General features: G+C 39.3%; 1 protein-coding gene across 2 annotated transcripts in view; it reads left to right on the top strand.

Annotated features, from left to right (window-relative positions):
• Positions 1 to 24,663, top strand: part of LOC124867496 (tryptophan 5-hydroxylase 1-like) — a 36,098-nt gene that overhangs the window by 5,667 nt on the left and 5,768 nt on the right. The window contains exons 2-10 of one of the 2 annotated variants that reach the window (XM_047363969.1): positions 12,053 to 12,199; positions 12,337 to 12,520; positions 12,608 to 12,708; positions 12,826 to 12,893; positions 13,117 to 13,313; positions 16,949 to 17,084; positions 17,181 to 17,307; positions 18,892 to 18,987; positions 20,210 to 20,343. In XM_047363969.1, the coding sequence (XP_047219925.1) occupies positions 12,053 to 12,199; positions 12,337 to 12,520; positions 12,608 to 12,708; positions 12,826 to 12,893; positions 13,117 to 13,313; positions 16,949 to 17,084; positions 17,181 to 17,307; positions 18,892 to 18,987; positions 20,210 to 20,343 (1,190 nt within the window). The remainder of the gene's footprint in view (positions 1 to 12,052; positions 12,200 to 12,336; positions 12,521 to 12,607; positions 12,709 to 12,825; positions 12,894 to 13,116; positions 13,314 to 16,948; positions 17,085 to 17,180; positions 17,308 to 18,891; positions 18,988 to 20,209; positions 20,344 to 24,663) is intronic. The other variant, XM_047363970.1, reaches the window with a different exon arrangement.

Here is a 24,663-nt window from a genome sequence, read left to right as displayed (position 1 = left end):
AATGATTACATTTTGACACTGATATTCTGTTTGCAAATTCTGATCATAGTGACAGAATTCCAGTGATGTCACACCATCAAAGGATTGTACTGCTATGACATCATAAAGTGCTACCCACTATGACATCTTTTGTATCTGTGTCTAAGCTTTCTCTCCAACAGAGTTTTTAACTAGAGTCAACGGCTTGTGTCAAGAAGGAGTTGTTATTTTCTGGGTTGTATTTAAGATGGCTTCCACCATTCCTTGTATACCAAAGAGCTTGGTGGAGTGCGTTTCACGGGCAGCAATGCTTGCACAACCAACCAATGTTAAAGAGTTTGTAAGTGAGTATTTTTTACAGTTAGCTGAATTTAGGAAAACTATGCCTGGCCTTGACCAAGCAGAACTTGCGTTCCACTTTGAAGAGCAGTGGGAGATCAATTTTTTGACATGTACTTGCAATAAAAAGGTTCCTTCAGCTGCTCCTCCTCTGTCTTCCACTACCCATGAGCCAAAGCCACCTACAAACAACGCTGGGAAGAAAACCTATCGACATGTCAGAATTGCTGAGGGAACATCTGACTTTAGAACATGCCAAGTTGGGGCTGTGAAAACAAACAATAGATCCCAAAAATCAGGGAAGCAAATACCTGAAAAAGAGGTTACATCAAGACAAGTTTTGAACCCAAAGGCAAAGCAGACAAGAGAACTGTTGAACTCTGCAAAGGCTCAATTAAACCATGCTCCAAGGCAAGAAAACCTAAGAAAACCACACCAACAGGAGGCTCAAACTTCCTTAAAGGCTCAAATAAAAGCTAAAGCATCTATCAGAGTAAGACCAAAGACTCTTCAGAAAAAAGATGGAGCAAAGGATTCTGAATCAAAGAAAAAAACCCAGCATAACCAGAAGACTGAGGAGATCAAGCAAGCAGCAGAAAGCAGAGTCCAGTGGATGCAGTGCAAGACAGTAAGACCAATTATGAGGAATAGAGATATGTACCCTCTTCCTCTTGAAGTGTATGTCCGTGATCCAGACCAGCCGACCTATCTCATACACTATAGGCGGCAATGGACTACAACCCAATATATAGGCTCTTGTTATTATTAGGAATTGGGGTAAAAGAGACATTTATATAAAGATCTACGAAGATCAGATCCAGTGTCCCGATTTCCATAATAATGGACAAGGATATTTATCTATCCTTGTCACCTATCCCAGCACAATAACAACACTTTTTAATGCTAGACTAGATGTATTTCAATTGAATTAACTTTGCCTAAATGTGCAAATTCACAAAGTTAAATGAAACACACCATTAAAATAAGTTGCACTATGTTTTGTATTTTTCAAAAGAATTGCTTAATAATTTTTTTAATTCAGGATTCTCTCCGGGCGCTCCGGGTTCCTGCCAAAGTCAATCAACATGTATTGTAGTAGCTTGCCTTGTGTTGAAGGGACACTTTTTAGAGGTTGAAATACATAATCACAGAAAAACAAAACAAAAAATTAAATGACAAAAATTAAAGCAAATAAAATGCTAATTAATACATAATATAAATTATAAATATATATCTGTGGCTTTCATGGATAAGACGCAGGAAACAACCCTAATTTAAAAAAGCCAGCAGATTTAGCACTATCCCATCTCTGGTGTACACAGCCTCTTCACCACTGATACATGGATTACCTTATGAACATTATTATTATAATTATTATTACATAATTTTCAATTATTACTCCATTATGTGTATTATTAATATTACAGCCACTGTCATTAATATTATCAACATCATTACATAAAAACTATTAGTAGAAAAGTGTTAGCTGTAGACCTATTATTGATATTATTATTACGAACAGTAATAGAATGACCAGAGGCCCCATAAATCAGGGCTGTACAATACCAAACTGCAGGACGACCCTTGCAAAGACAGCTTTTACTGTTAAGAGTTGTATACTCTGGAACTCACTATTATCTGACATTAAGACCTCATCTGACGTTAAAATGTTCACTTCCAGGCTTAAGATTTGGCCAAAGACAAACCAGAAATGTGCTTTTGAAGACATTTATATCACTTTCTGGATTTTTATTACATTCACTGTTAAGTTTCGCTTTCCATTTAATTGAATTGTTAAAGACCCTTCTAGGAACGTGTGTTCATTACCTTCAACCAATCCATCAGAGTGGTTGAAGGTAATCTAAGTAGCTCTGGAACAAAGTTTTAGCGTAGCCTAGACGGGTGATTTTATTTTATTTATTTTTCTTTGTTCATCAACAATCACCAGGATAACCAGGATCATCAGGATCACCGTGAAAGCTAAAAACACACATATGAACACATCACTTACATAAACAAACAAGGGTTTTATACAACAAATGGAAAGGAAAAAAAAAACAATAACTCACTGCTTTCACCAGAGGGATGCGATTTCATGAAAACCTGATGTCATAAGACAGACGTCACAGATCATAAAATAAAGCCGGGAGTAGTTCATTTCAACTAGGCCCACCCCTTTTGGCTATGACATCACGAGGCACAAAAACCACAGCCACAAATTAAATCAAGGCACACAGATAAATAATCTGCACAATCTAAATGCATTCCGACTGATTCAACGAACCTCAAATTTAAAATTATTATTATTATTATTATTATTTCAAATTTTATTAGATTAATTTTATTTTCCCATTGTTTGTATTATCAATATTAAAATTGTCAATTTTATCACCATTATTAGTATAGATAAAGCAATAACTGCATAAGTGTTAATTGTAGATTTATTATTATTATTATTATACAATGATTGCTGGCAGGTGATTAGTGAAATGGAAACCATGTAAGACTAATCAACACTATGCAGTTGAGTAGGGATCTAAACAGAGGAGCTTGGAGAAAATAGCAATTATTCGACAAACTAAATGCAATTTTTCCTTAACACAACCAAATTCATGCAAAAGTAAATGGACTGAAATAATATAGTATTTTCTAGTCATACTGACCACTAAGTGCTTTACACTTGAGCCACATTCATCCAGTCATATTTACAAACATTCAACAACGGTACAGGACATGACTGAAGAACCGATTTCTTGACTCACGGTAAACTACTTCAAATCGCTCTTTTCTGAAATTTAATTATTAGGCCTACATTTTCCAATAAGCATTTCCTAAGCAGTTCTTAATGACTTTGGCTGAATGTTTGGATTCGCTCACTTAGCATTTTGTAAATTGATAAAAATAAACAATCATCATTTATATTTCTGAAAGCATTCTTTGTTTACAGCCTATTTCACACCTGACCTAAACTTTTGCATAGCACTGTAGGTGAAATCACACAATTACAGATAAGGAGCACTTAGCAGTATTATTACTATTATTCTCTTTATAATTTGGATTATGTTTTAAATAATTGTGATTTTTTTAATGCTTTTATTCTTACCATTGTTAATATTTATATTGTAGCTTTTAATATTTTTGTTGTTTTGTTAGTCATCATTGTTCTCCTTATTCAACCCTCTGCCACTTCTGTTTTTTTTCCTGTCGCTACTTGTCTGGAGGGGTGTGATCAGAACACCTCCCCGATCTGAATCCGAGCGGTGTTTTGATATAATAATGTTCATAACAAGCACCACGTTAGAGCTCAAGGTGGTTCATAAGTTTACTTGGTAACAGGCCACCTTAAGCCAAAGGTCAATGATAGATTGACCTTTGGCTTAAGGTGACATGACATTCCCAGACCCCTGGGAATGTCTGGAGGAGGAACCTGTTTAGGTAGTCCTTAACTCACACCTTCTCATGTTCTGAGAGAGGTTGGGGACATTGAATCAGACTGGTCCAAATTCAGGACCTTCACAGCAGTGGCAACTTTCAATAGCTATGACCTGTTATTGGTACCTGTCATGGCAGCACCTAGAAGACATACATTGTGATGAAAGCTGTCAGGCTGATGAAAGAGGCCTTTAGGGTTTGATTGTCCTTATTCACTTCTTAAGCAGCTGATAGGTATTATTTAATCAACTCAGAGGTAAGGAAAGACACCGAGTCAGTTTTACTTGCAAGGGTAGCTGTACACTATAGACTACGAAGTATTAGCCCCCTCTCTCTTTATTTATACATGCTTGGTCACACACAGTTCAAACATCATTCAGAGTGGGTGTGTGTGTGTGGGGTCAGAAAGGTTAGGGTTCATGTGTCTTGATTTTAGAGAAAGGAGTGAGGATTGGTGCCAGTCCCTAGATGTTGCTGATAATAGCATAACTCACCCTTCTCTCTTATCTCTTTGTCTATGACATGTGGGGGAAGAAAGCACTTAGAGCAGACACAAGTGATAAACAATATAAAAAGTCTTAAAACCCTAACAGTTCCCCCCTGTTTTATCACGAATAAGTCATGAGTAAATACATGTAAAATGAAACACTCTGTGTAAGCACAAACCCACAGGACGAAAAACAGATTATTTTGTGGGAAACACTTACACGGTTCCTCCGCCAGGCGACCACCAATAATGGCAGAGTAAAACAATAATAAAGCAAAGAAACAAAATGTAAGAATAAAAAGTAAAAGAATTAAAACAAGCCTTGTTCATATCATCATTGCACTTTTTCTCACTTCACTTAAACAGCAACGTTTTTCAATTTTCTGCTATAAGGTCATTTTATGAAGTACAATTATGAATACACTCAGGCATGGAAGATATATTCATTTACAACATGTCATCATAATCATCTGCTTTTGGGTTTAGTGTGGTGTCAACATTTACACACAGTATTTAAAGAGTATATAGGTGTTATCACCACTTAAAAGAGTTTGTGCTTTATGACCCTAGACCGTTCTCGGGTTCAGAGGTGAGAAGATTACCTAGGAACAACATCTGCTCTTCCAAAGACATCACCCTAACAAATGGCCTTAACCATTAAACTTCTGATAATGGCTTTTACAGCTTCCACCACTAAAAGATGTTCAGGGGAGTGAGGTAACCCAAAGGTCATACACTTTGGAACACTTAATAAAACAATTTCCATTACAACTCCTTCCTTCTGATACTGAAAGCAAACAGTTTTTTCCTCAAAGAAAACAAATTATAACAACGGCGGAAATGAACACATTTCGAATTTGTGCCATAATGATAGATATCAAGCAATAAACATGAAAGTTAGATAAAAGCATCCAAGATTTCCTCCTCAGAGTCAGTTTCGCTGTCAAAGTGGGAGAAAAGAATTTGGCTGACCCTCGCCGTCCAGGCAAAGGAGCACCTAGTAGCCACCAAATATTAAGAAATTAAGGAAAATAAGCATCATGGTGCATGTTTGACTGTCTCTCTGTTGCAGACGTCGCCAGTCCATCATCCAGATAAAGGTTATGTGCAAATGTGTAGAGGTCTTCCCTGTATGTTTCCTATGTGTCTCTCACTGTGGTGTGTGTGCAGTGAGGCAAAGGACCTTATGATTTCTAACTTTCAGGCAATGCGATGGCCTTAAGTAGATTCTGAAATAACGTTGCACTGCCCAAGGGATTATTGTGCCCTTGTAAGAACAGTGTTCTTCAACCACCTCTTCAATCACTCGCCAGTGATCAGCTTACAGTTCTTTGTCTTGTGGTGGTCCGCTGTCCTCAAACCTTTCAAGCCGTGGATGATCCAGTTAGAAGATGACTTGTCCTGGAAGCCAGATGAAGCTGGAGGACTGGAGGGTGGAAGTGGCTGTTTCTGGTAATGCAGCCGTCACCGTCTGTGAAACTTGAGAAAACACAGTGGACAGGTTTTGACAGTAACAACATCCTACCTTCACACAAAGATGTGGAAAAAAAATTGATCTTGGAAATATCTCCATGTTACTTTATTCTGACATTCCCCCCTGGTGGCGCAGGGTCCAACCCCTGCGCCAATCCAGCAAAAGGTTTAAACAAGAATGTTCTAGTAACCAAAATCACATTAGATAGAACCAAATAAATTAATTCTGACATAACTACGTGCCACTATGAATTTAACAAAAGCAGCATAAAGAAAATCCAGATGTTTTTAACTAATTCAGTTCCATTAACAACAAAACACAAACTTTAGTCGTCGTACAATATTTCACTTAGAAATTAGTCACATATCATCCTGATTTATCTTGTATGAAGAAAAGTTTTAGATTAATGGACATCTAATGTAATTCAGATGCATAAACCCTACAAATTCGAATCTAATAAATAATTCCAACCAAGTATGAAATCATAACTCTGATTCTTTATCAGAAATATATTCCTTACTTTTGGCATATCTTGAACTGTCAGCTAGCTTAATGGCACGAGGGAAAACTTTCAATCTAATAAATCACCAATGATTCTGCATGCAAAACTAATTCTTCAAAGTAGTTTAAACTATTTCATTAACCTTTTAATAGCAAAACACATAAATCTAAAAGTCATGCTACATCCAAAAAAACATGTTATTAAGGCAACAATCACTACAAGCATTTTGATTCTATTGTCTCTTAAACAGTGTTAAAACTCAGGAAGGGAGGTGCTGAGCGTTTCCATGACAACAAAGGAATGAACCAACCTGGTAGGTGGGCGGAGTCAGGCAGAACTAACCTTTGATTGGCAGCCTATGGGCGGACCCACAGTTTCTTCATCCCAACCCATATTAGTGTAACTTAAACTACAAAAGTGTTAACATGCACCTACCTCAGAAACAAGCTGCTTCTTAACTCTCCTGAAAACTCAAAGTTTTAATCAATCTGGGATTTAGAAACATTATTCTAAACATGGATTATTGTTTCATGCAACATATAACCAAACATTCATTTCAACAAAACAAAGACAAAACATCAAAGACAGACAAATGGCCAAATTTGAAGCTTCTGGAATTAAAATAAATTTTTAACAATCTCTTTTCAGAATATGTTTTCTCAGCCATATCTTTTAATACTATAATTGATCAATTTTGTTATGACAATCTTCAGGATCCTTTTTAAGATGAGTGCACAAACTATTTAGAAGCACAGCAACAGTTTTCTCTTAAATGAATCCAAATTTACTGATGCTGAAACCTTTTGATAATTCTTTGTACTGTAACTCTATAATAATAACTACAATCCTGAGAGTTATTGTCATAGTTCTCTTTTTGTTTGACTCAATTTGATCACAGCCATATTGCAGAATTTCAGGTTAAATGCAAAGAAGTATTTTAATTCAATTCAATTCAAATTCAAAGATACTTTATTGATCCCCGAGGGGAAATTAGAAAAGTCGGCGTTGACATTTTTATGGTATACCCAAACTAAACAAAACTGCAGTGTTTGACTTAATCAGAAATTAAGATAAGAAGCTTGTCTCCAAACTGGACTTTTCCCCACATAATGTTTCAAAAAGAACAACCATCATTTTCTTTAATTCGGGCTATTTAAATTTTGAGGGTTGGGGAAAACTTATTACTAGAACCCCTCTTTAATAATCCACATGCTGATAAATGTCCCAATATTTTATTTCTTAGTAATCTGAAATCACCTTGTGTACCTTTCTACTCCTAGGTATTCTTTTAATCTTTAAACCCTAAGAAATCAAACAAGGAGACTTGAGTTTGAGCCGACCATCCTCTTACTGTTAAGAGAGCCTTTATTTCTTTTCTTTTCCTAAAATGAAGGATTTTACTTGTCTGGATTCTGTTATAAAAATCCTAACCTTGGTTCCAAAACTAAACTCTTCAACCCCAATCTGTGTTCCCCAGAGTAGAAATTTTGAGTATTATTGCATTTCAAAGCCACCAAATGACTGGAACTCATCATTGGCTTAGATCTATTTTAATAGGTAATCGGTCTACCTTTAATTAAATATTATAATTTTATGGACCCAAAATCTATGGCTCATGGGCTTCAGGAGTCCAGGAACCACAAGTTGAGTACTACTGCATTAAACAATGGTGTTAACTTTTTGCAGAGATTGAAAGATTGGCTAAATATATTATTCCTGCTTGGACAATAATCAGATTTAAAATTATGAGTTCACAGCTCCTAATTTCCCTCAGATCATATTTGCTTCTATCCCAGTTCATAAGAAGCTTCAGACAAACATTATGCTAAAAAGCCAAAAACAAAACAAAAACCAGATCTGTTTTAAAATAAAGAAAAAGCATGCTTAAAAAACTGTGTACTGTGGTGGAAAATAACTCCACGGTTCTGAAGGCCTTTTCATGCAGAGTCTTTTAGGAAACATGAGATTAGTTTAATTTGTTTTTGTGTGGTACCACTGTCCAATCAGAATCTTTCTAAATAATCCAATTTTTCATTCTCATTTTAAAGGTTTGTTTTACCAAGGGAAATGTGTTTAACAAAACCAATTACTCTCAAAAGTTTTAAAAGTTTTTAGCTGGTGATATCTTAGAAAACAACAAGTGTTTTAATATTTCTGTGCAGCACAGAACTGATTAGGTTTCCTTTCCTTCCCCAAAAGGAGAAAAAAGAACCTGCAGAACCAAACCTTTCATAGTTTTTGTCAGGACCTGATATAAGGTACAGTGTAAATCAACACGCTGCATGAATCAGAAGAGGGAAGAAAAAGCTAATATAACCTCATCCCAGCAGCTGCTGTGAAAAACAATGAATTTGTACTTTCCATAAGCGTCAGTTAACACTTGCGGACAAAAACTGCACCAAATTGTAAATACTGTGTCGGAGACTGTATGAAGACCATCTGCAGTAGAACTAAGCCTGCTTTAATGAGGTCTCTACCCATTAGATTTATGGGATACAAACTCTGACAACAGAAAATAATATCTGAAGGAGAAACTTATCAGGTGTTACACATGCGCTGGGTTTTAAAAATGCTCCTTCATGAGATCTGTCCTGAGAATAACATAGAAACACTTGGTTACTGCTGAGTTTTGGAGATGTTGTAACTTCCTCTGCTTTTTAATAACTTTTAATAACTAGAATAATTGACCCTGAATATTCCACGACAAAAGAGAACTTGTTTCTCTAAAAGAATTAACCGGAAAGTATCAAATGAGTTAAGTTATCACCCTTTTAAAGATACTTTTCTAACTCTAAAATAATATTTTAACCCGCTATATCTGTCAACGTCAAGCAAGCGTCACATGAGCAGCGGTTAATAAGCGTTCTTCATTGCAGAAAATAGGAAAAGATTTATGCAAATGTGTGTGTGTTTGTACGTTACCCCCATCAGTTTCTAAATCGCTCCACAGTCAGACTGTCACACAGTCCTCTATCAGTCCAAAAAACAACCCAGGCCCTTCCCAGGTCTGTTGGTGAGACATTGAATCATTCTTTGTCCACTTTAACTTCTCCAGGAGGGAGAAAGAAGAAACTTTGCTCCGGTTTCTCTTCTGCCCGCATAAGATGCTTTCAATATAAATCCAGTGTATCACTCTACTGGCTCTGCAGCAGCATGGATCGTTGTCCATCTCAGTGGGTTCGGCCCAGACTTCTTCTGAGTTTCGTTTTTGGTGGAAACTCACACTCCGATTTGCAACAAGCAGGCAGACAGGAAGGCAGATCTCTCTCTTTCAGGCCGTGCTGGAGAAGCGTCTCTGGCGGAGTAGCCATGGAGAAGGGCAGGTTTCTAAAATCCAGACTCAAAAACGCAGATGTTGAACTCAAATCCCATATATGTGTGTATTTGTGTGTGAGAGAGGCAGAAGAAAAAGTTTAGTATAGGTTCAGATTTTGCACAAAGAAATATTATCAGTCAGTCAGTCAGTCGTTCCCCATAACATGAACTATACTCCTTTCTAAAACAACTTTCTTTTTGACTCTCTAATGTCACTTTTCACTTTTTTACCTTCTTTTCCGACTGATCGCAATATTTAAGACAAACGAAACTTCCTTCAGGAAAATTTTAACTTTTTTTTTTTACTCATTTACACTTAAACTTCCACACTGTGAAAAACCAATGTTATCTTCCAAATTAAAGCACATTTAACACAATCATCCCCACTTTGATGTTTAGGAGATGATGGTTAATGTGTAATAAAAATAGGAAGAACAATAATGTAGCACTCACACAGTTAGTATTTTAACATATTTATGTCCCTTCAGCAATATGTATGGTCGACCTAGCTCAGTTTATGAGATCTCTTTATTATTTAACACTTAATTTCATTCCCTTCCGGCGGAATGTTACCAACCAAATTATCCAGTTCACTTTACGACGCCTAGTCGTCTCTGATCTCCTTGCGGCAAAATTCTACCTAAATTTATCACTATTTCCTTGCGGCAAAATAAAACCTTTCCAATGCAGTGTCCTTACGGTGACACACTACCAAACGACTTTTAAGTACTTTTCTTCTTTCATTTCTATAGCGCTCACGCTTATCTCATGTACTGTATTTTAAAACTGTCTCACCTCTGAGTTGACTTTCAGGTGACTTTGTCGGATCTCCCGGACCCGCCCGGCATCGAGCAAGACAATAATCCACCGGCCAGATGCGAACGTCACACACCGGGACTTTCAGCCACCAGGCCTAGATGCGGCTGTGCGGCAGCGCTTAACTCGACGTCAGGCTGTTCCCGGAGATCCGCCAGTCACTGCAAAGAAAGATAAAATCAGTTTAGTTCTTATAATCTCCGGCTCGAAGGACCAAATTAATGATAGGTATTATTTAGTCAACTCAGAGGTAAGGAAAGACACAGAGTCAGTTTTACTTGCAAGGGTAGCTGTACACTACAGACTACGAAGTATTAGCCCCCTCTCTCTTTATTTATACATGCTTGGTCACACACAGTTCAAACATCATTCAGAGTGGGTGTGTGTGTGTGGGGTCAGAAAGGTTAGGGTTCATGTGTCTTGATTTTAGAGAAAGGAGTGAGGATTGGTGCCAGTCCCTAGATGTTGCTGATAATAGCATAACTCACCCTTCTCTCTTATCTCTTTGTCTATGACATGTGGGGGAAGAAAGCACTTAGAGCAGACACAAGTGATAAACAATATAAAAAGTCTTAAAACCCTAACAGCAGCTTACAGGTACCAAGTGGCCGAAAGGACAGTGGTTGCAGAAGCAAAAACTCGGAAATATAGAGGCAATGGAAAGAGACCTTCAGTTTAACTTCAAAGAAGTCCTGGAAAACCATTCAGTGACTCAGAAAGAGGAAACAGGGACCATTCCCTGCTATGTATGCTTTGTGGGGGAGATTGTGGAGTCAGACTGATGATATAGTTGAGCAATGCAAGTAGCTGTTTAAGGATCTTCTCAGTCTGGTCGCGATGTTACCCGTGGAGAAGACAGAGTCTAAAGAATCAAGTGCATTACTGTGGCATAAGTTGCTGTGGTAGAGAAAAGTTGCTGCTGGGAAATTTGGGTATCTGGGTGACTTTTTAAGGGCTATCTGATCCTTGTATGCCCAAAGCAAGAGCTCTGTACTGTACTCTCCATGACTGTACTCAGTCGTGGAGAAAATGGTGTCTGGTTTGGGAGTCTCATTTCTGCTTTTCTGAAATGCTTTGGTTCTTTTGGCTTCTTTAGGTCCTGACTTTCAGTGTGCACTGGAGTGGTTCACAGTTGTGTGTAAAGCGGCTGGGATTATAGTTAGCTCTTCTACGTCTGAGGCCATGGTTCTCAACCAGAAAAATGTTAGGTTAGGGTTCAGTCTCTGCCTCAAATGGAGAAATTGAAATGTCTAGGCGTCTGGTAAACAAATGATGGTAGGATGAAGCGGGAGATAGACGGATAAATTGGGGCTTTATCTGCAGTAAAGCAGGGGCTGCTTTATCTTGTTGCGGTGAAAAAGCTTAGCTAATCAGCATGGCTCTCAAATTACCACTCTGTCTATGTTCCGAACAAAACAGAGATCTGCAATACAAAAGCCCAAATGAGCTTCTTGCACAGGGTGGCCAGACTGGGCTTTAGAGATAGGGTGAAGAGGCCTATCATCTGGGGGAACTCAAAGTAGAGCCGCTACTAAATCTGATCAGGATGCCTTCTGGGTGCTAGCTAAAATTAATCTGTCAGTGAATATAGTTCTTGATTAATACATCTAATAAAACAAAACTAGATTATATTTACAGGTTATTAAACTAGCAGAAAATCACTGAAGCTAACAATATGCTTAAATGTATATCCACATCAAAAAATAAGGTAACAATCAATGGAACTGATGAACACCAGGACAACCATGGCCTCACAACTGGACAGCCAAGCAACTCCAGAAACAGAGCTGCAACTATTATATTCACACTGAAAAATGAAGTGGGGGGTCTTATCGAGGCTCTGAAACATTTCAAGGTAGGCGGTTTGTTTAAAGTTTTACAAGCGTAGCTTTAAATGAAGATAATATTGTTCCTTTCTTGTTGAAACAATAACTGTTGTCTAATTAGATTCTCTCGCACAACTTTCCGTGTCCTTCGACTATGTTGTTGCAGGAAAAACATGTCCATCTGGTTCATATTGAGTCTCGCAAGTCCAAACGGAGAGACTCAGACTTTGAAATCTTCATAGATTGTGATTCAGAGCATGAACAACTAAAGGAGCTGACTGAGCTGCTGAGGACACATACTGATATTGTAGAAATTGCTCCCTTTGACAGCTTTTCTGTAATTGATGATGGTAATACATACTTGACATCAAATGTAATTTTTTTTTTTAAATCAAGATGACTGTGAAAAACATATTGTAAATTTACATTTTTTTCAGGTCTGGATTGTGTTCCCTGGTTTCCTAAAAAGATTTCTGATTTGGATCTGTGCTCCGACAGAGTTTTAATGTATGGCTCTGAACTTGATGCAGACCATCCGGTATACATGCTTCTTAAATTTCTGTTTCTTGTCTAAAACTTAAAGACAGCTAAATGGTTGTTTTTGAAAAAATTTAGACAAAATACAAATGTCTTTTTAACAATATTGTTATTACAGGGATTTAAAGACCAAATATACCGTAAAAGAAGAAAGTATTTTGCTGATTTGGCCCTGAACTTCAAACAGTAAGTGCTCATTTCTTTCACTTTTCTTTTGCTTTTATTTTCAAAATAAAACAGACATTTTAGAAAATTGAGCCCTCCTGGATCATTAAATTGTGCAGTGAATGAAAACAAATGATACACATATTGCAAAATTTTCAATATGTTGATAATTTATACTTCAGTATTCCTGTGTGTTTTTTAATCTTTCATGTATTGTCTTTATACTGTTGAATATATATCACAGCGGTGATCCAATTCCTCGTATAGACTACACTGCAGAGGAGGTGCGTACCTGGGGTGTGGTGTTTAGGGAGCTTAATAAGCTGTATCCCAGCCATGCGTGCAAGGAGTATCTGAAGAACCTTCCTTTGCTCACCAAATACTGTAAATACAGTGAAAACAACATTCCTCAGTTGGAGGATGTGTCACGCTTCCTCATGGGTGAGTTTTAAACCTGTGACAGGGCTGCAAAAACAAGGCACAAACAGAATAAAATGATTTCTCCTACCAAAGTGTTTACAGTGCCACAAAAATACTGGAGCTGAGTCCTAACCACCTCTAAAAACTGCAAAGAGTTTTGGTTTTCCAATATTAAAGAGCCATGTTGAACCCATGTCATTACCTCACCGAAAGTATCTCTTCCAGATAATGTTTGATCCTCCCTCTGTAGATCCCAACTTTGATTTGCTATCAATGCAAAAATGAAGTCTTATTGTCACCAGTTAAATTGATAAACAGTTGTTAAAACAACAGTCTGAGTAATTAGTGATAAACAACAATACAAATGAGAGTTACATGTGCCTTTTGAGCATAGTTAACAAGCAATGGCTCTTGACATTAAAAAGATCTTTCAGTGCTTATAAGATGAGCCATAAATGGTGTTTATAAATGCAGTTGAAATTATAATTAGAGTTCTGTGCAGTGTACTAACCAAAATGGGCACTGGTCATTTTGCCCCTTCCATTTGCATACCTTGCAATGGTACAATGTTGGTGCAATACAAAAGCATTAAATATACTATTGAATTGAATCATGGATTAGATTTGAATTTTTTTCTCACCAGTTATGTCCAATATTCACAAAAATACTATATGGAAATAAAATGGCAACATGCAGCTTTAAAATACGGGTACGAATTGACAACAGGACGAACTGTCATTAGTGACAGAAAGAAGGTAAAAGGCAATAGGCTTAAGCATCAGAAAAAAACACTGATCCAACTTTTTATGATTGTGTGTGAACATGTTGACCACATTTTAGTCTCTGTTAAGGGTATATTTTCTCACCCTCAGCCCTTCACCAAGGCAGGTCTTAGCTGTGGCCCAAGAAGTTGGAGCTAAAATAACATAGTGTGTTCAGCAATGGAACTGGTACTGGTGCTGAGCAAGGTCTGGTCCTGGTTTAGGATATACAGTGCCTTGCGAAAGTAATTAGCCCCCTTGAACTTTTCAACCTTTGGCCACATTTCAGGCTTCAAACATAAAGATATAAAATTCTAATTTTTTGTGAAGAATCAACAACAAGTGGGACACAATCGTGAAGTGGAATGAAATTTATTGGATGTGTCAAACTTTTTTAACAAATAAAAAACTGAAAAGTGGGGCGTGCAATATTATTTGGCCTCTTTACTTTCAGTGCAGCAAACTCACTCCAGAAGTTCAGTGAGGATCTCTGAATGATCCAATGTTGTCCCAAATGACTGATGATGATAAATAGAATCCACCTGTGTGTAAGTAATCAAGTCTCCGTATAAATGCACCTGCTCTGTGATAGTCTCAGGGTTCTGTTCAAAGCACAGAGAGCATCATGAAGACCAAGGAACACACCAGGCAGGTCTGAGATACTGTTGTGGAGAAGTTTAAAGCCGGATTTGGATACAAAAAGATTTCCCAAGCTTTAAACATCCCAAGGAGCACTGTGCAAGCAATCATATTGAAATGGAAGTATCAGACCACTGCAAATCTACCAAGACCCGGCCGTCCCTCTAAACTTTCATCTCGAACAAGGAGAAGACTGATCAGAGATGCAGCCAAGAGGCCCATGATCACTCTGGATGAACTGCAGAGATCTACAGCTGAGGTGGGAGAGTCTGTCCATAGGACAACAATCAGCCGTCCCCTGCACAAATCTGGCCTTTATGGAAGAGTGGCAAGAAGAAAGCCATTTCTCAAAGATATCCATAAAAAGTCTTGTTTAAACTTTGCCACAAGCCACCTGGGAGACACACCAAACATGTGGAAGAAGGTGCTCTGGTCAGATGAAACCAAAATCAAACTGTTTGGCCACAATGCAAAACGATATGTTTGGCGTAAAAGCAACACAGCTCATCACCCTGAACACACCATCCCCACTGTCAAACATGGTGGTGGCAGCATCATGGTTTGAGCCTGCTTTTCGTCAGCAGGGACAGGGAAGATGGTCAAAATTGATCGGAAGATGGATGGGGCCAAATACAGGACCATTCTGGAAGAAAATCTGTTGGAGTCTGCAAGAGATCTGAGACTGGGAGGGAGATTTATCTTCCAACAAGACAATGATCTAAAACATAAAGCCAAATCTACAATGGAATGGTTCACAAATAAACGTATCCAGGTGTTGGAATGGCCAAGTCAAAGTCCAGACCTGAATCCAATCGAGAATCTGTGGAAACAGCTGGAGACTGCTGTTCACAAACGCTCTCCATCCAACCTCACTGAACTCCAGCTGTTTTGCAAGGAAGAATGGGCAAGAATTTCAGTCTCTCGATGTGCAAAACTGATAGAGACAAACCCCAAGGGACTTGCAGCTGTAATTGCAGCAAAGGGTGGAGCTACAAAGTATTAACGCAAGGGGGCCGAATAATATTGCACACCCCACTTTTCAGTTTTTTATTTGTTAAAAAAGTTTGACACATCCAATAAATTTCATTCCACTTCACGATTGTGTCCCAATTGTTGATTTTTCACAAAAATATAGAATTTTATATCTTTATGTTTGAAGCCTGAAATGTGGCAAGAGGTTGAAAAGTTCAAGGGGGCTGAGTACTTTTGCAAGGCACTGTAGGGCTTAGAACAGTGAAGGAGGACATTGGTCCATGATCCTTGTCTTGTGTCATGATGTCTGTTTGGATGGGTTTTACTGGAATTCTAATTTCCCCTCGGGGATCAATAAAGTATCTTTGAATTGAATAAATGTTTATTATGGGAAAACAGTGAAAAATAGTCTAAAGTTCCATTCACAAAACCATGGGACAAATCCCGTTTTTATGGATCATTTCCTAGGGCTGAAAGATGCATGCAATATGGTAATGATACCAAAAATTGGAGGATCTTCTTTAGAATGGAGATCTGTGTTATGTTGTGTGATTTAAAATGTCAGCAGTCATAGATTCCAGGATTACAAGGTGTTCATTCATTGGATTCAAAGTTTTTGGGAGTGTTGTGAAAAAAATAAGATTATCCAAGCGTGGTTATAATAAGAATCACATAATGAGGTTTATTCAAATATCTTGTAAAATATCAAATATCTTGTACATGAGAGAGCATGGTAGCCTCCAGATTGCTCCTTCAGAGAGTTGCTCTGACTCATAGAGTAGGTACATATATTTTATACTCAAGGACAGGAAGGGTGTGAAAATATTAATGAGACTGACAGTAAGAACTAGTAAGACTGTGAGAACAGACTTTTCTTATCTTTCTCCTCTACAGCTGCCTGGCAGAGCAGAGAAACCAGCCTCAACTGGAGTCTCATAAGTCTCATATAAAATAAATACAAAACATAACCTATAAGTTCACAGTCATAAGATTATGGAAAGCAAAGTTCAACCCAGTGAAATAGCAAGCTTCAAATCTTCCCATCGCAGGAGTTAATGAAGAAATTTTAAATAATCCTGTTGGTGATTTCATTGTCTGTATTTTTTGCCACATTTTCAATTTGTTCTTTGCATGCTGTCTTTTCCCTCCAATTGCACCTCTGATATTAACAGTATAATTTATAGTTGTGCTTGTACAATTTCAGGCTATTTCTTTCTCTGCTCTATGATATTGTTTTTAGTATGTCTGTTTCTGTCTGTTTCTGTCTGTGTATAATGTAAACAGAGCGCTCAGGTTTCAGCATTCGGCCAGTAGCAGGGTACCTCTCTCCAAGAGACTTCCTAGCAGGGCTTGCTTTCAGGGTGTTCCACTGCACTCAGTATGTCCGTCATGGATCAGAGCCTTTGTACACACCTGAACCGTGAGTAGACGCACAACGAATTTTTAATTCCCATCTCATCTATTAGGGTTCTAAATTCTTTAATGTTTGTTACGTGATTGTTTGCGTGTCATACAGGGACACATGCCATGAGGTGTTGGGCCATGTTCCTCTGCTGGCAGAACCCAGCTTCGCCCAGTTCTCTCATGAGCTTGGTTTAGCATCGCTTGGAGCCTCAGATGAAGATGTGCAGAAACTTGCAACGGTGAGAAATATACACTATGGCTGTTTCCAGGCGCTCTGCAATGACTTTAAGGATGGGAAGGACATGCTACACATTTTAGTACAATATTACAGGTGACTGTGGATATGTGGGAAGAGTACCTGTCATGCAACCAGAAAGTTGTTGGTTAAATTCCAGCCTCCCTCCCAACACGTCACTTTCAATCTCTGTATCGTTGTATGAATGTGTGAACTGTATGTGCTTTGACTGGTCCATATGACCGGAAAAGCCCAATATATGTTCACTGAATGTACAATTATATATGATACTCAGTTGTGTTGAGCACCCATGTTTTGTATTAATCAATGATATATATTTCCAGTCTAAAAATTTTACTTATTACAGACAAGAAGATGTTAGTTTGGGTGTTTAATAATTTATTTAAATCTTCATTTTTTCTTGGTGGGATGATTGTATAACACACAACCTTTTTAATAACAAAAAGTAAGTGAACACCTTTCAAATTATTGTGGTTCTAAAGGAAACCACAAATACACATACAGATTCCTGTATATTCAATTCAGTTTATTTATATAGTTCCAATTCACAACACATGTCGTCTCAAGGCACTTCACAAAGTCAGGTACATACATTCCAATTAATCCTAACCATTGAACAGTGCAGTCAGATTCATATATACATACATTGACCCACTTACATTGTTCAAGTGTTGCTAAGGGTTCTGAATGTAGAAGTACTCAGGACAATTACCCAAATACTTTTACAAAACATCCTTTATTACAAACCTTAAAATTTTGCAGCATTTGACAGGGCAGAAATGTTTTACGGAGCACAGCAGAGTTAATCACTTGAATGTCTCCTGGTTAACGTAGGTGGCATGAAAATATATTACAGTATAAACATAAACACCAAGGACGGGTTAATAACCTTAATTACCTGGTCACTGGTGCCGGCAGGAGAACCAGAGGAAGATATGTTAAATAGAGCTGTGTGGTCAGATACTCCCCCTGGAGTCTGGCGGTTCCCCTGCTCCACTGTCACATCAGGGGAAATGTACAACACTGACTGATAGTGCTTTACAAATTTGTCAATATAATAATTTTTCATTTGCGTTGAGTGACATTTGATCTTATGTGGGATATAAACAGCTTTCATCACTGAATCTGAAAAATAGTTTTGAACTTTTTTGTTACATTTTATATATATATATATTTTAGTTTTTTCTTTTTCTTTTTCAGTTTCAGTTATTTTTTTCAGTTTAACTTTTTTCAGTTTAATTTTTGGGTTAGGGTTAGGGTTTAATTTTTTGGTTCAATTTCAAAAAATATTATTGGAACAAACTTTCTGGCCCCAATTTAGCTCCAAACATGTATTTGGGCATGCATTTGCTATTTTGTCATAATGTACACAATAGAAAATTTAAACATGAACCCCAGCCTGTTAAAATTCATTTAGACTGTAGGATCTGTCCCTCCTGGAAAAAGGCAGATTTTAATAAATTATAAAATACCCTGAATAATCATAAAATGTATGCCTATGACAAGGGTTTGTAAATTTCTCCGTGGAAGTATGAATGACGCCATGTTTTTAACCTTGGTGTTGTAGTGTTATTTCTTCACAGTGGAGTTTGGCCTGTGTAAACAGGATGGAGGACTGAGAGCCTATGGAGCTGGACTTCTTTCCTCCATTAGTGAACTCAAGGTGACATTTTTCTTACGAGTAACAAAATCACCCACTGCACATGTTGTCAAAACATTTACACCTGAACTTTACTCTATGTCCCTGATCTTCAAAACGTTTCTACATTCAAGATCACGTGCAAACTAGGTTTCCTGCGCAAAGCTGATCTAGAAACCAGGTATAATCACGTGTGTAAAATCAGGTGAACAGTGGGCGCAAAGCTTAAAATTTAGCGTGTTTGGTTCATAAATACGCAAAACACAGGATAATGACCCAAACGCGCACATTTATGGGAGGAGGATATGCAAATGTGATTCATTTCTACCCACAATGCGATTTATCAAACCTCAAACGGATTGCAGGTGCTGTTTTTGCGTCTATATGTAGCACATTTGAAATGCAGGTGCAAACTGGCACACAAAACTGTAGATTAACAGCCACCAGAGACCGGGAAACCATCACAGAGCCAAAGGAACATGAAGAAAAAACAAATGATTAAAAAAAACTCTCCTGATTGATTAATTTTCTTTGCTCCCTCAATGTTCCGTTAGGGCTCTGAACAAAGCACATTCGTATTGTAGTAAATTATTAGGCACCTACCTTGGTTTGCAATGTTTGGGTCAAGCGAGTCATATCCATCAATTCATGTTACTTGTCACAGAAAAAAAGCTGAAAGCTCTCACAGAGTGGGGAGTGGGTAGGTGGGCGGTTTGCAGACGGAGATGTTGGATCAAGTGCCAGGGAGTCGGGGGGGTTGTGAATGAGTTGGCGGAAGTAAATACAGCTGTTTAGAGCTGTTTGCGATAGAAGTTTGACAGTGGCTGTCAGCTTTTCCAGGTTTTATAATTAATATTTTAATTATAATTATTTTATATTGTAGCTTTTAGTATGTTATAAATGTTTTCTGTAGCACTTTGAGATACCTAAATAAATGCATTTTATTGTTATTGTTATTATTATTATACCTTTATTATTATAACCCTCAACTCCATGACTTCAAACTTCTTCCACTCTGCTCTCCGAAACGCTCCATGGTTACAGGCAGTAGCACAAGCAATTGCCTCATTTAAATAGGGCGGTTTGCACCACTTTTGCATCTGTTATCCATTGCACATGCAATCTTTGTAGATTGTGCACAAGCAATTTAGAGCTCCTTATTTGGAATGTTTAAAAACCAGGCCCTATGTGTTTTTCTAACCTACTTTAAAATTTCTAACCTGAAAATGAATTTCTCTTCTGTCAGCATGCTCTGTCTGGCAAGGCCAACATCCTCCCGTTTGATCCAGAGGTAACCTGCAACCAGGAGTGCATGATAACCACTTTCCAAGATGTTTACTTTGTTGCAGAAAGTTTTGAAGAAGCCAAAAACAAAATGAGGCAAGTGAAGGAATACTCACATAACTGTAAAGTGAAAGAAAAACAACATATTTCTTTTTGTTTTACAAATAAACATCTGAAAAGGGTGCCTTGTGTTTTATATTCAGCTGCAATTACAACAGCTTTTGTTGTTTGTCTCTACCAATTTAGGCCCATTTTTCCTTCAAAATATTTAAAGCTCATTCCAATTGCTCAGTGTTAGTTTTCCTCCACACTAGTATTTAACATCAAGGCCAAAAAGTTGGTGTAATCTGACCAAGAGCACCTTCTTTCACACTTATTTGCTTTGTCTGCCACATAGCTTATGGCAACTGCAAACAAGATGTCCTATTGATTTCTTTCAAAAATGGTTTTCTTCTTGCCATTCTTCCATAAAAGCCAAACAGTTGACCTGTTCCCAGATTCTTCCACCTGAGCTGTGGGTCTCTGCAGCTCCTCCAGAATTACCATGGGCCTTTTGGCCGCACCTCTGATTAATTCAATTCAATTCAATTTCAATTCAGTTTATTTATATAGCGCCAATTCACATGTTGTCACAAAGCACTTCACAAAAGTCAGGTACATACATTCCAGTTAATCTTAACCATTGAACAGTGCAGTCAGATTCAGTTATTTATTCAAATTGGATAAAAAGTTTTTCTATCTAAGGAAACCCAGCAGATTGCATCGAGTCAGAGACTTGCAGCATTCCGTCCTCCCGGATGAGCATGTAGAGACAGTGGACAGTCACTGCCATTGACTTTGCAGCAATCCCTCATACTGAGCATGCATGTAGCGACAGTGGAGAGGAAAAACTCCCTTTTAACAGGAAGAAACCTCCAGCAGAACCAGGCTCAGTGTGAGCGGCCATCTGCCACGACCGACTGGGGGTTTGAGAGAACAGAGTAAAGACACACAAAGAATACAGAAGCACTGATCCAGGAGTCCTTTCTATAGGAAGGAAAAGTAAATGTTAATGGATGTAGTTCAATCAGATTTGGTATTTCATCAGTCTTCTTTATCAAGCTATTCCACTTTTGACATCCTGAGACCAAGATGACACCTTGATCAAAGGTACCTTACCATTGCGAGGCTTCAAACAGGATGTTCTCAGGCAGAGTTCCCAATGATCTTAGTGTGTCCCAGAGTGTCATTAGCAGGTCACAAAAGAGATATAGAGAGAGACTGGAAGAGTGACAAAAAGTCATAGAAGTGGATATCCTTAGGCCACATCCCACACTGATGACTACTTCATTGTGAACAGTGCCCTGTAGAACCGGATGATGAATGCCGGCACATTTAGGGAGGTGAGAGGCACTCAAGTGTCACATCACACCATTAGAAACAGTTTACATCAGCGTAGTCTGCATGCTAGATGACCTGCGAGGGTACCTGACCACAACACCAGGCCCAGGTATCATCATCTGGCGTGGGCCAGGGGGCATTTATGCTGAACGAGGGACCAGTTGGGCCTCAGAGCTGTTCTCTGATGAAAGCTGATTTACATTGAGGAGAAATGATGGCTGCCAACGATATTGGAGACGTCAAGGAGAGTGCTGTGCATCAGCCACTGTTGTCACCTGACGAGCCTTTGGTGGTGGTGTTACAGTGTGGGCAGGTGTGTCTAGTCAATACAGAACTGCCATACACTGTCAATGGTACAGTGAATATCCCACACTACCTGATTAACATCGTTAATCCAGTCATTGTGCCCCTGCATGAACAACACAGGCCCAATTTCCTCTTCATGGCCGGCAGTGTTCCAGCTCATCGAGTTTGCATCCTTAGGGGACGGCTGCTGTACACTGGGTTACCTCAAATGGCATGCTGTGCTCTCTCTCCAGACCTGAAGCCTATAGCAAATCTATGGGATCAGCCGAGTTGCCATCTAGAGGCTCGTAACTCTGTACCCCAGAACCTCAGTGACTTGAGGATCACCCTTTGAGAAGAGGTGGATGCCATGCCTCAGCAGACAATATCCAACTTGTGAACAGCATGAGATGTTGTCAAGGTGCAATTGATGCTCAGGGGTACATGACGCTTTCTTGAGACATCGAGATTTTTTTGTTGTGGTATACCCACCATTGTTGTTGGCCTTTGTTTCAATAAATAGTTTGAGACAAGGAAATCACCGTTGCATGCTTCTACTTAAATGCCCTGCTTTCATTATTTAATATCACTGTAGCTTTTCCCATAAATTTCACCTTAAATTCCCATGGCTGTAAGATAAAGAAATGTGAAACAAATTAAGGGTTATGTGTACTTTTGCAAGGCACTGTAGATTCAGATGCAAAAACTGACATGCCAAGTTCTATGTCGTTTTGAGAAATTGTTAAGTAATACCCTCACAATGTAAATTAATAAGCTGTAATAAAGAATAGAATTTTACAGCAGTTAATTAGTGTCATTAAAAGTAAAGTGTAACACCAAGTGTTTTACATTTATCTGTAGCTAATCATGGTGTAGGCCTCAATCATCGTAACAGCCATTCATAGCTCAGAATCAGAATCAGAAAAGTTTTATTGCCAAGTACGTTTTTGGACATACAAGGAATTTGTTTTGGCGTAGTCAGTGCAATACAGTACAAATTAAACAGTATAAACATATCTACAATATAATATAAATATATGTGCACAGTTTTAAGTGAGTGAAAGTAAATGTAGAGCAGTATAAGATGCAAGAGCAATACAACAGTGCAGGTGATCATTGTGCAAGTAAAGCAGGAGTCCAAGCTGAGCATTAATGTAACGCATAGAGTTACAGGTTACAGGTGTCCTGTCAGCAAAACAGGGGGGGTGTGGGGGAAAGGGAGAGTGTCAGGGTGGTTTCCGGGCTTTGTTAACAAGGCTGGTGGCAGATGGGAAAAAACTGTTCTTGTGGCGTGAGGTTTTGGTCCGGATGGACCGCAGCCTCCTGCCAGAGGGGAGAGTTTCAAAGAGTCTGTGACCGGGGTGGGAGGGATCAGCCAGAATCTTCCCTGCCCGCTTCAGGGTCCTGGAGGTGTACAGTTCCTGGAGCGACAGTAGACTGCAGCCAATCACCTTCTCAGCAGACCGAATGACACGCTGCAGCCTGCCCTTATCCTTGGCTGTAGCAGCGGCGTACCAGATGGTGATGGAGGAGGTGAGGATGGACTCAATGATGGCTGTGTAGAAGTGCACCATCATAGTCTTTGGCAGGTTGAATTTCTTCAGCTGCCGCAGGAAGAACATCCTCTGCTGGGCTTTCTTGATGAGGGAGCTGATGTTTGGCTCCCACTTGAGGTCCTGGGAGATGATGGTTCCCAGGAAGCGGAAAGATTCCACAGTGTCAATTGTGGAGTCACAGAGGGTGATGGGGGCAGGTGGGGCTGGGTTCTGCCTGAAGTCCACAACCATCTCCACTGTCTTTAGAGCGTTGAGCTCAAGGTTGTTCTGGCTGCACCAGTCCAACAGATGGGCCACCTCCCATCTGTACGCGGACTCGTCACCATCAGAGATGAGTCCAATCAGGGTGGTGTCGTCCGCAAACTTCAGAAGCTTGACAGACTGGTGACTGGAGGTGCAGCTGTTGGTGTACAGGGAGAAGAGCAGAGGAGAGAGAACACAGCCTTGGGGGGAACCGGTGCTGATGGTCAGGGAGTCAGAGACGTGCTTCCCCAGCCTCACGCGCTGCTTCCTGTCAGACAGGAAGTCAGTGATCCACCTGCAGGTGGAGTCGGGCACACTCATCTGGGAGAGCTTCTCCTGTAGCAGAACTAGGACGATGGTGTTGAAGGCAGAGCTGAAATCCACAAACAGGATCCTGGCGTAGGTTCCTGTGGAGTCCAGGTGCCGGAGGATGAAGTGAAGGGCTAGGTTGACTGCATCATCTACAGACCTGTTGGCTCTGTAGACAAACTGCAGGGGGTCAAGGAGGGGGTCGGTGATGTCTTTTAGGTGTGAGAGCACAAGGCGCTCAAAGGACTTCATCACCACAGAGGTCAGGGCGACGGGTCTGAAGTCATTAAGCCCTGTGGTCCTTGGCTTCTTGGGGACATGGACGATGGTGGAGGACTTGAAGCAGGCTGGCACATGACATGTCTCTAGTGAGGTGTTAAAAATGTCTGTGAAGACTGGAGACAGTTGATCAGCGCATTGCTTCAGGCTGGCTGGTGAGACAGAATCCAGACCAGCAGCTTTCCAGGGGTTCTGTCTCCTGAAGAGTTTGTTGACGTCCCTCTCCTGGATGGAAAGAGCCGTCCTCGGCGTGAGTAGGGGGCTGGTGGGGGGGAACTTCAGGGTGGGGGTTGGAGGTGCCAAGGCCCCTCTTGAGGTTGGGGAGGTGGGGGTGGTGGATTGTGGCTGCAGCTGTTGGGGGGCG

Source organism: Girardinichthys multiradiatus, chromosome 4, assembly GCF_021462225.1.
Source record: "Girardinichthys multiradiatus isolate DD_20200921_A chromosome 4, DD_fGirMul_XY1, whole genome shotgun sequence".
Taxonomy (NCBI): Eukaryota; Metazoa; Chordata; class Actinopteri; order Cyprinodontiformes; family Goodeidae; genus Girardinichthys; species Girardinichthys multiradiatus.
This window is presented reverse-complemented; position numbering and strand designations above follow the sequence as displayed.